This window comes from Mycteria americana, chromosome 7, assembly GCF_035582795.1.
Source record: "Mycteria americana isolate JAX WOST 10 ecotype Jacksonville Zoo and Gardens chromosome 7, USCA_MyAme_1.0, whole genome shotgun sequence".
NCBI lineage: Eukaryota > Metazoa > Chordata > Aves > Ciconiiformes > Ciconiidae > Mycteria > Mycteria americana.
This window is the reverse complement of record NC_134371.1, coordinates 50,570,415-50,582,855: the sequence shown is the minus strand read 5'-3', so window position 1 is coordinate 50,582,855 and position 12,441 is coordinate 50,570,415. Positions and strand designations below refer to the sequence as shown.

At 39.0% G+C, this 12,441-nt stretch overlaps 1 protein-coding gene across 1 annotated transcript in view; it reads right to left on the bottom strand.

Annotated features, from left to right (window-relative positions):
• Positions 1-12,441, bottom strand: part of ABCA4 (ATP binding cassette subfamily A member 4) — a 76,479-nt gene that overhangs the window by 37,749 nt on the left and 26,289 nt on the right. The window contains exons 12-17 of the mRNA XM_075509156.1: positions 11,438-11,643; positions 10,434-10,610; positions 7,290-7,512; positions 5,277-5,498; positions 3,098-3,302; positions 393-478 (exon numbers count right to left, since the gene is read on the bottom strand). Coding sequence (XP_075365271.1) covers positions 393-478; positions 3,098-3,302; positions 5,277-5,498; positions 7,290-7,512; positions 10,434-10,610; positions 11,438-11,643 — 1,119 coding nt within the window. The remainder of the gene's footprint in view (positions 1-392; positions 479-3,097; positions 3,303-5,276; positions 5,499-7,289; positions 7,513-10,433; positions 10,611-11,437; positions 11,644-12,441) is intronic.

The window sequence follows — 12,441 nt, the reverse complement described above, 5'->3', positions numbered from 1 at the left end:
AAGAATCAGGTTTAGAAAGATAGGGGAGCCTCAGTGTAAATAAGACCAACATTGTATTTCATTTTGACTCATTTCACAAATGCTGTGTTGGGCAATAAGAACTCCTTGAATGTCTCAAGAGGTGTTGGTTAGAGAGTGGGGGTTTGATGTTGCTTGTTAACCCATGCTTTAAAAGCTCTCAGATGGAACAATGGCTCACCTCTAATAACTCTAATAATACGAGGCCACTCCAAGTTCAAAGGCACCCGCTGAGGTTCCTAGTGTATGGCTGTCTCTAATCTTTGCAGCAGCTCAGGTAATGGAAATGTTACACAGTCACGTCTAAGTGGATCAGTGGTTTTGAAGTTATTTCTAAACACCAAAGTTTAAAAGAACTCACCATCAGCAGTTGCTGTTTTCTCAGCTTTTGGGTTTCTAGAGCCAAGCCAGTAAGATTCCTGCACAGGGAAATACCAAGGCTGTGGTAGCCCATAGTCCCCTAAAACAAAAATAAGTAAGTGAAGTGCACTTCATAAACACATTCCTCAGTGGGCATAAATTCATCTAGGCAAAGTCTGAGCTATAATTATAAACACTTGCAGTCCTAGTGTTGCATATCAGAAGGTGAAACCATCCACCAAGTACCTGACAGAACAGATTTTGTTTGCAGATTTTTTTTTCTTTCAGACAGGAGTAAAATATTCAGAAAATATGTGATCTGATTGGCCTTACCTTTTCTAAAGTAGAACGTGGTTTAATTACAGAATGAAGCTATTCGCTACATCGGGACAATCTGAATCCTCACCAACTAGGCAGCAGCTGCCAAGGAACATCCTGATTGCTTAAGATGGGATCCCAGCCTCACTCAGGGATTTTCTTTGAAGGCCCACTTAACACTTGGGGGTTGACATGAGTGAAAAGCTTATTATATTTACACTTATTACCCTGGGCCTGAATTCAGAACTGGCAATGAGAAGATACTCTGGCTGTTATTTCAGCACACAGCCTTGCAGGAAAAGTGACAGAGTAATCCTTTTCTTAAGCAGAAATGGGCTTTTTTGGTCACAGGTCAATTCTGTTTTGAAAAGAGAAAGTACAATAACATTATCAGTTCTTGTCAGGCCAGACCAGAAATAGTGCAAGTCAACACTGCTTTCCTGAATCATATTGATTTATAGAATGCAGAGATTTGAGCTGCTACGTTTAAAACTGGCATCCTTGTGAACCTGGATGTTATTGGCCTTGTGCTACTTATTCAAAATAAGCAAAGGGAATTTGTTACGCTCCCTGAAAGATGGTCAGTTTTTCTATATTGAAAGCCACTGTTTATGAAAGCATCTGCTTATTTCTGACTTACCAAAAATACCCTGTATGTCAGGCAACCACTTGTACTCCCATTAATGCACACAAACACCCTGTCTGCATCCATAAGCAGTTTGCCTTGCACTTGTTATGGACTGGATTACACCCCTTTGAAGCTGGTGGCTAAAACAACTGCTTCTCATTCAGGATGAATGCAAAACCCAAGTATACCCATTATGGAGCAGAATGCTCAAATAGCCAAAGGACCAGTGTGCCAATGGGTGGTTGGCTGCAGAGAAAACTTGAGCAGGAGCTGAACCATATGGTTCAAAGGATTATCCAGGGAACTCATATAGTAAGCTCAAAGATTACAGCATTGATTTGGTAGGTCTGCATGTGTGTGACAGAGAAATGCTATGAGAAATTCCACAGAAACAGAGGAGCGGAAAGCCAAGGAGACACTCAGAGCAAATATTGGGAGGAACTGAAGCTAATGAATAGAAGCCCTGAGAGGCATTACTTTTGTGTAAAGTGCTGGCTGAAAAAAACCAACTTGGATCTATGAGCAAAGAAACTCCTGTTGTTTAATTCCTGCTGTGTTCATGGAAATAGTACATCATCCATTCTTTTTCAAATAAACTGCCTTGCAACATGGGCTTCTCCAAAGGGGAACTTTTAGGAAAGTTACTGCAAATCAGCTTTGAAATAAGTATGTTAAAATTGCATTAAACTTCTTTGTGAGGACACATTTCTTAAAAAATGAAAAGGCATTAATTTGGTGTAGCATAGCTCACTTAGGTAAGGACACAAACAAAGCAGACTTAAGGTCATATTTTAATTTTGAAGCAAAATATCCTCAGGCACATCTAAAACCATTTAACAAATCCTTATCTTTCTTGATTTGGATTAACTATCATAAGTGACATGTGCAGACAAGCACCATCTTACCTTATCCATCATTAATTTTCCTTCATAGCTAGAAAATCTGCATGATCTCAAATTCTGAGTAACCACTCAAGGAAAAAAAAAAAAAAAAAAAGATAGCCATCTGCCAAGAAATACATTTTGGAACTGCAGTTTACATGTGGGAGTAATACATTAATGAAAAGAAAGCTCACTCGCTTGTACAGCATAAGAGTCTGCATTTATTATATTGTAACAATATTCAATAAGAAGCAAGATAACAATTTAAGCTACAAGGACAAACCATTTTCTCACAAAGAAAGTTCCCAAACTTTGTAATTGATAACAAAGAAAATCCTTTTATGAACTCGCACTAGAACCAGGATTCCCATTTAGAAATAAAATAAATCCACACAGGAACTTTCACAGCTGCCTAGGACACAGCATGTCTCAGGAAATAGTACCATCCTTTAAGAAACAGTCAGCCTAATGTGGCCATAGTATATATGAACTAGAACTGTTATTTCTACATTTTCAAAAATTTAAAAAATTCTTTCTAGAAATCGTTGAAACTTCTCAAAAGAAAAATATGTACACAAATTGGCTTTTAACATATAATATTTTTTTAGATTTATTTTCTATTTAAATTTTAAAACAGGACCAGAAGTTGCATCTTCCTTCTTACTCTTTCCTCCTATTCCATTCTTTTCAGGACTAAAATATGAGAAAGGAAAAAGAAACAGAGAAAAGTGGGAGCCCTTAATAAACCAGTGGTGCTATGCTATACTGGATAAGACTCATGGTCTACAATGTCAAATACACTTTTTCTGACAGAGAAATACTCAGAGACTGATTAGATTAACACAATTTACAACAACTACCACTACTTCATATGAATAAGAAATTTGCATACCTGGAAAAACATTATCAAGATACCAAGAAAGTATTCCATAGAGAAAAGCATCGAAAAGCATCATTTTAATGGAAAAAAGAAAACTATATTCATCTCCTTCCAAGGGACTGGTTCTGATGTTACCCCACTGTAGGCCAAGACCTTGCTCTTCATAGCGTGACAAGTATTCTGTACCAAAACCAAAAGCTACTTGAGAAAGCAAACTCTGGAATAAAGGACAAATGACATTCAACTCAGACAGAGGGACATTTTGTAAAGCAACCACAAAAAAGATGACCTTTAGGGACTGGACTTCAAAACTTGATAATGCCTAACAAATGATCAGGGAAAAGTGGTTTCACTTTTATATGGGACTGGGATGTTTAATCCTCTGAATGGTGGCAATTCTAAGCAGTATTTAGCCATAATAGACTAAATTCAACCTTGGCTGTACTTTCTTTAGCTACTAGGCAACCTTTCACAGCTTTTTTTTTTTTTCATTAATGTCTCTGTTCAGAAAATACTATTGATGCATCTAGAAGTTTGCAGTGTACACCTTTGCCTGTTTTGGAGAAACAAAATATTGCCTGAGCGTATGGGGCAGGGCCACTATGAGTAACAAGACAGAAAGTACATCAGGTGCTCAGGATAAGGAAAACCACAACCATCCCCTCCCCTGGTACCCTGCTACCTAGTTCTCACACAACAAACCAATAAACCAGTAAAGTATCCAAACATCCTCTTCAATGTTGCATTGCAAAAACAGAGCAAAAAGTGATATAGCGCTGTTTCACAGGATATATAGTTCAGCCAGGAATGCCAGACCTTAGGAAATGAGGGGACAAGAGGGATCCCAAAGGCAACTCTCAGTGAGGCCTTATCATAGTGTGCTAAGTAAAAATGTTTGGTTTTCAGCAACATATTAATTGTTCAATTACTTTACTTGCCCTTAAAAGGTTTTTTTTTTTCTTCAGGCCCCCTGCACATGCACACCTCGACCCTTACCATCCATTGTAATTAGCTCTTCTTCAGATACTAACTTTTGAACAACAAATATAAGACCAAATGTATCAGGAACACAGAAAATACTCATGGCTTATGGCCAGCAAATATCCTTTCTTACACGGATGCCTCCTTCGCTTTAGAGTGAGAAGAGAGTTGTCTTTATGCTTAGACAGTGTGCTGGTCTCAAGATTTCTTCCCAAATCAGGACCTGTCAGAGGCCAACCCTACTCATTTCCTGACTTAATGACAGGATCAAGTTTTGCACTTTATTGCCTTAATTGGTAGAACTAAAAATGGTATATACTACATCTGATCAGTTGTATCATCTACAACTACATCAGTTAAGAAAGCTGATTCGTAGCCATATTTACAGTTAGTTATAGCTTTTTTTTTTTTTTTAAAGAGTTTTGTTTTCTTTTTCCTTTTTCATTAGATTTCCTAATGCAACAGGAGAAGACAGTACTTCTCTTTTACCTAGGTTGTTAGAATCCTCAGCAAAGATGGGGAGACTGGATTCAAACACCCACTTCCCTTCCTGATTCACTGGGCAACAGAAAATCAGTCTGAATAATTTTGTAAGTTCACAGTTTCATTTCAAAAAACAGGAAGAAGTTTCCAGCTCCCCTGAATTGTTAAGCATCTTACCTGTTATGGAAGAGAAGCACTGCATGGAGAATGTCTACAACCTCTTAGACAGAAAACATTTCCCAGAGCTTTGGCACTTGGGTTCAAATCCTAACTGTATGTTCAGCTAAAGGAGGAATGCGAACCTGAAGTCTTCTCATCCTTAGATATTACCCTGTTAACTAGGTTATAGCACATGAGAAAGATAACTGCCCCCGTTTTGGGAATTGCCTTTGTATTTATTAAACATACCAAAGTTAAATTTGCTTTGACTTACAAGGAAGTGTTCAAAATGTTTTGAACATTATGCTAACTTCCTAGCATTCAAAAAGTAAAATAAATTTTATTGAATTTTCTAAAAGCCATTAAAATATCTCTTGGTCACTAGGCCTGCTAAAGGCTTATTCACTTGCAATCTCTAATTATTTGAGAGAGATTCAGAAGTCTCCCTCTCTGAATCAAAAAAGCAGAGAGAAAGAGGTGTGCAATGCTTTGTTACTCACGAATGCACAGTGAGAAGGGCAGCTAAAATTTGAACCCAAAGATACCATATAATTGGTGAAAGGCTTACTGCTAGGATCTTCAGATTAACAGTCATGCGGTCTTGCCAGACAAAGCAGACGATGTGGGGCAAGTACAAGGTGAAGTAGATGACTCCACTGCAGGCAGCTGCCAGATTTGCTTTGGAGAAGAAGGTGCTGAACAAGAAACACTGCATTATGGTGGCTGTGGTGAATGTCAGTAGGAATAGAAAGAAGAGAAGTGGACTGCTATAATGCAGCACTTGTCCGCACTGTAAGCAAAAGGAAAACAGAAGAATTTAGAAGTATTGCCACTTTCTGAGCTAGCAGAAAAGGTCAGAGCTGCCATTGACATGTAACCTGTAATGAGTAATTAGCCAGTCTTTCTTACCTAATATGACTTCTAACTCTCCCAGGCAGTAATGTTTCAACACCTGAGGTCATTACAATAACAAATCCTTCATCTAACTTTATCCCTGCTCCTGGATTGTGACTTCAGGTTAGTACAATAGGCTGTGGAGTTCATATTCATATTTGATGACTGAATTAAGATCATAACTAGTTGAAAACAGACATTCTGTCCCTGTCTTAATAAGCAAGTGATTCCAAGCAAGATGCACCTGCTTGGTAATTCATACATTTTAAATAAAACTATTTGAACTACCATAACACATTTTCATTGATCTCATCATCTTCTCAGTCCACTTGCTCGATGTGCAGGAAAGACAGTGTAAGGAAGCCTGACAAAATGCATCTTAAAAAAAAAACCAACAGGAAAATTATAAAGCTTCTGTACCTAAATGATATTCAAACTCCAGAAGGGTATCACAGCTGAGGAATCCAAGTGCAGTTTCTCAGAGATCCTTGTGTATTAACTAACTCACTGGGTTAACTTTTATTGACCTTTCTTCCTTAGAACTTTTGTAGATTAAATGCTCCCTCTCAAGAAGAGCACGGACTGCTGCTGATTATCTATTTACTCCTAAAACACAATGTTGAGACCTATCTATTAGGCTCAACTTTGTTTTGAGCCTTATATAAGGCTCAAATAGGTCTATAAGGCTATAAATAGGTCTCAACATTATTGCAACATCCCACTGGACCTCTGAGACTGATTTCTTTATCAACAGTAATACAATCTCTCATAAGAATGTATTTACAAAGGTGCCTCACACTGGTATAGTGAAATCCAGGAAAGGAAGCAAATTACAGGTGTAAGCACATTGTATTGACTACCTCCTGATTTTTAATTAAACCAGTATAGCAAATAAAATAAGCTTTCTCTATCTATCCAAACTGTAATGGAACTGCAAGGAACTAGAACAACTCATTAGGGCAGGCTGGTAAGATGGAGTGGATTGAACCCTAACTATGCATTTATACCAATACCAGTTCCCCACACCAGAAAAGATGCAAGAGCATTCTTCCTTATCAAAATGCTACAGTTTATAGAAGTAAATATAGCGAGGAAGAGCTTGGTTCTCAGGTAACAGAGGTAAGAGGTAGTCCTTAAAGACAATATCCAAACTGTCCTGAAAAGTTACAAAAATTACAGCAATTCTGAGTCACAGAAGCAAAAGGCTGTTTTTTTCTTTTTTTTCAGGCTATCCTGAAAGTTCTGTCCTTGCAGTCTCTTTTTCCATTGAAATAGTGATATAATTTCCAAGCAGGCAAGCACTGAATATTATAAATGAATCACATATGGTGAATTACAAGATTAAAATGCTTCATATTATGATCCCTTCTATTTAAAGCAACAATTATTATTTATTGGGTGATCTGCCTCTGTCTACAGGAAATACAATATACAGAGTAATCAGCTTGATGTATTGTTCTGTGGGGGATCTCTCAATAAATCTTACCCGTGAATTTATCTTTCTGTTTCTGCCAAGTGCTGATGCTGTCATGAGGTCCGCTTAGAAGAATGTGCTTGCTACATGCTGCGATCAGAACAGGCCACCAACCATTCCCATCTACCTGTGAATGGCTACTATTCTTTCTCAACAGCAAACTGGTATCAGCAGTGCAAACACAACAGTGAGTTTGAGAGTGGCAATCCTTACCATAATCAGTGCTGTGAGGAGTAACGTGCTTACAGCCATCATGACAAAGCTGTCTAGGAACCAAGTGCACCAAATCACCCCATTAGATATACCCCTGTTCTTCATAGCCTCTTTCAGACGCATTTCCTTCTCCAGCACTATACTCTTCACAGTCATGGAAACTGAATATATCCAAGCTAGCACCATGAAGATGGGAAAGGCGCGATTTAAGGTGATCATGAAGCTACCAAAGCAAGAAGGGAGAAATGAATTAAATTTAGGTAAAACAGGGAAATATTGATATGAAAAGCAAGAATGAAAAGGAAAAGGAGTGGGGAAGAATGCATTTATTAAACATGGGACTGGAAACTCTCAGTCTAAACATCAATAACATGTTGCTAGTGAACTTCACAAGCAACCTAAATATTAATGAACTAATGGTTGCTGCACTCCCATGGCAGATCAATGTTATTTCTATTTTACAAAGAGGTTCTAATGGTTACTGAGGGCTACAAACATGTGGTGGCTCATGAAAATACATCTCTCTCCACAGTGAATTGCCATAATGCTTTTACTATGAGGTACAAAGACATTTTAAGACATATGCTAATGTTAACAATTTGTGAGTGTCACTGTCTTTTTATGCTCCCAAGATTCACTGGCAAAAGAATTAAACAAATTAAGCATTAAAAGCATCAGATGCTGCCAGCAATGCTGCTGAAATGCATACAAACCAAGACTCAGGGAACATGTTGGGACTGTCCCACATAGCATCACTTCCAAAACAACAGTGCTGGGACAGGCTGCTGCAGGTGGCCCTTCATGTACTGTGATGAAGGCACTGCTCCCTTTCTCTGTCCCTCCCCCTAGACTCTATGGCTGCTCAGCCCTGGCAGATGGTCCTTGGTGAAGCACTGCCCCAAGTGTGCTGTCATGGTGAGAAAGAGATTTTGGTGTGAAAAAGCTGAAAACATTTTCTGTGAATTTGGGATTGCAATTTTTCACTGAAATTACCCTGAAAATCAAATGGACTTGATTCTTTAAAAGCCAAAAGCTTAAAGCTGCTAAAACTAGAAAGGAGCAAAAAATCTTCACCTTCCTAAATCTGAGCCCTACAGAACTACATTTTTGCCATATGCTATCATAGCTACTCCATTGTCAAAACAAATGGAAAATCTTCACTTTTTCACTGAAAATTCCTGAAGAGCAATCTGGCCTGCTGAAACAAAGTCATGCTTTTGTGGAATGGCCTGGGGTACACGGGGTTTTGCCTGTTGGTGGACACATGTAACCCAGTACTAGGCCATGCATAGCACAACATACATGCCTACCATGAGGATGTGCTTGCTTCACTTAAGCAGGCTATCTGCAGCAGCCATCACTGGGTTTGGATATCAGCCCTGAACTGTGTGGCTGCTGCAGGCTTCAGAGAACTTTTGCACAGATGGGATTTCTGCCCCTGCAGTATTCTCAGTGGGGAGGAAATAAACAGCAGGCTTGACAGGGCGACAGTTTGTCAGGCTAACAGGTGATAACTGATGGGAATGACAGGTCAAATTATGTATATCTGCAATCTGCCATTATCTGAAGTACTAGCATTTGCCTGAACAGAGCACACTGACAGAACTATGAAATGATTTCTATAGCGCGGTTTTCTGGGGTTTTTTTGGGGGAGTGAAATGTATACCAAGACAGTTGCAGTAGCACAGATTGCAGCATTGGAACAGGCACACTATGAACGGGGAAGAGGCACCACACTTCATAAAATCTGGAGCACACATGCTGGTTCAGGCAGTGCTAATGGGGGTCCACAGCCCCACTGCCTCCATGTAGCCATGAAATCTCCACACCCAGGAGCACAATCTCTTTCTTTTTTCATTACAGAGTAACAAACGACCTCTTTCTCCTTTAGCTTCTTTATTCTGCTCTTCACCAGGGAAAGAAACTCCTGGTGCCTCCAATAATGAACTGCAGCCACAGTCCTGGAATCCTTTGCTAGTTTCATATGAGATTTAAGACAAAAACCAGTCAATCTTCATAAAAACCATGGACAGGAATTAGGGAGAAGAAGGTTAGAGAATATCAGGTTATTGTTGAAAACTGTAGCATCCACGAGGGAAGGAAAAGGGCTGATGTTAACAGAAACCAATGCCGTTTATCCAGTTTGATTGCAGATACTAGTCCTGTTTAAGGAAGTGGTTAGGATTTTGGAAAGAGTTTCAAGAGCCTAAATTGTCTTGGGATTCTGCAAGACCTGTTGGTGTCTTCAAGGACCAAAACCTACAGCTTTGGGTATTGCTATATCTAGATATGATTAAGTCTAGGGTTAGGGTTTGGCAATATACTTGAAGAGACTGGGTGGTTTGATTCTTCAAGCCTTACAGAGATAGCAAGAGAGGTACCAATTCCATTGGGACAAGCATTTTCTGTTCAACTTTTCTTTAGGAAATGATTCTTTGAACATAAAGAAAGCTGTGTTTTAGAGATGTAATTAGAGAAAAGTAACTTACTACACTTCAATGGATTCTGCACAGTTAACTGAAGGATGCAGTGTTTGTTCTAACATGGGTCAGTGCTTTGTGTTCAGTTTTGGTACAGGCACTGGTCATATGCTATAGCATGAGACTTAGTTTTAGTTAGATAAAAACTTTTTAAAAGATCACATTTTTGCTGCGTCCTGTATAATCACAGGCGTAGTTCCAGGACTGACATTGTTAGGGATCCAAGCATTATAGTTGGGGTGCTCTGTTGACAACAGATTCTCGGCTGTAATCAATGTGAAGGTTTAGGTTAGGTTATTATTATTGTCTGGAAAAGTAAGGCCAAAAAACACCCCAGATTATTTATTTTGTGTGATATGCAAAAATTGGAAGAAAACTGCTGCTTTCAAGGGGCCAGTGTTTTGTGTTCATTTTAGGTCTGGACACTGGTTGCCTGGATGCAACAAAGGCCAGGACTGGGATTTTGGGTAGAATCTTGGCAAAGGCAGCTTCTGGAGTCTGGGTTATGGCAGGATAAGGGAAAGAACAAATTAATTCAATTATGTCTCAGTTATTGCCTTTGCATGTATACCTTAGGACTTGGGTTAGAACTGATGCTTGAGAGTCTTAAAGCACCCAGCAATCCAAGTATTGATCAGAATTAAGATAAACTGCTTTTACTCACACATCATCCACAAAGCATGGATATGGCATTTGCTGCAGATAAATTCCTAATGGCACTTCAGTGTTGGTCTGGGTCTTTATAATCCCATGCTCAATCATGTCTTGGAGATATGCAAAGCCTCCCCAGATATAACGTAAATCATCCACAGGATCAGCTCTTGGACCAGGATCCCAGTACCTCAAAAGAAAATTCACATGGAAATCACCTGGGTAAACAGTGGCTTTAGGGGAGGGGTGGGGAGGGAATAAATTTAAAAAAAAAAAAAAATCTTATCTACTGAAATTGTAGGGGCATTGCCTGGAGTTGTCTTTTCTAGATTTTGGTCTGTCAGACCACATAGCTTGAGAAAGTATATGACCTGGAAGGTTCTTTCGTTTCCTTTAATTTTCTCTACACTGACATAGAATAGCAATTTTGGCCAAAAATGTACATAAATTAATCATGCAGCAGAGTAACTGTTCTAGAAAAGAAATAACTGTATTTGGAATATAGTATCCTTGGAGATTAAACAGGAACAGCTGAATTGCAACTACCAGTAGACAATGGTAGACAATGGTAGACAAAGACTATGTAGACAATCCTGAGAAATTATTTCTGCTACCCCTTTAATTGAGTCCATTTGAGGGGGACTTGAGGAGGAACAGCAGAGAAGTTCTGCTGTCCAGGTGAAGGACAGCTAGGTCAAATCCATGTAGGACTTCCTTGTCTGCCTCTCGCAGTGACGGAGCCAACCGAAAACTTAAACAAGTTACTGAATAGATTCTGAGCAGAGTCATTCCCTTTGCCATGTGTCCATGTACCTACCCACTGCTTGGCCTGTCACAAGAGTGATACTGCTTGTGTCAGTATCTGGTAACTGGAGATGGATTCTGGACTGCATTACATACTAACTATTGGTGAATACAGTTGAATTTCATGCATGTATCCAATGCAGGTTCTAATGTCCTTACGTCTGTCGTATTCACATTACGGCAGGCAAGAACTGAGAAGGAACGATCACTTACCTGTCTTTGATTTTGTTTGTTTTCTCCACTGCATCTATGTCCATCCGGATCTTGTATGTCACAAGTGGTGGAAGACTGTTGGTTGTAGGCCCTATGTCTGGAAAAATGACACCAGCCCAGAATTTGTTTTCCTCCAGCAGATGAAGGGCTTGATGAGTCAGTTGAGTTTCGTCAAGATAACCTTCAAATTTATCCAAGGTCAAGCACTACAAATAATCACAAAGAGAAAAATCGCACGGGAATAAACTAGTAAGAGGTATACATTAAGCAAACATCAATGGTTTAAAACAGAAAAGGGTGGTAGGTTCATCTGAAGTAGTTGCTATTTTCAGCTTTAAAAGTTTATGCTGAAACTATTAAAAGTTGACTCTCTCCTCCTTCCTGAAAGCTTCTCCATTCTTAGTCTAATTCTTATGACAAATTAAAACCACACAGCATTATCAATACAATCTCAGAAACATTATTCTCCCTAAAGCGAACTTTAAACCTCAGATTTAGCATTGCTGTGTTCAATGTGAGTGGATGGAATAATTTTGAAAGCAGTTTATTCCTGATATTTAAGGATTGCATCCTCCAAACTCAAGAAACGTCCGTCCCAACAAGTAAGAAATCAAGCAAGGGTGGCCACTAAAGCAGGAGCTGCTGTTGCAATTTAAGTATAATAGGGCAAATTTAGATGTACGTGTACAAAATGTATAGCCGGTACTAGGTTCAGCCAAAGCATATGGTGCCACGTTTACTAATTAGATAGAATGAAATTTTTTAAAAAAATATATTTAAGCCACTGTAATCATCCAGCCACGGAAATGTAAACTCTGCCACTTGGACTATACTTGGAAGTTTCCCTCAAAAAATGTAAATATCTGAATTGGAAGGTCTAAAGCTGCAGCACAGATGAGGTCTCAGTATCAGGAACTGTCTCCACAGTCTGCATCCAGGAGATAAAATTAACTCAGCTATAAAATAAATCTGGCCACATGAGGTTTTTAGCAGTCCAGTTGAAT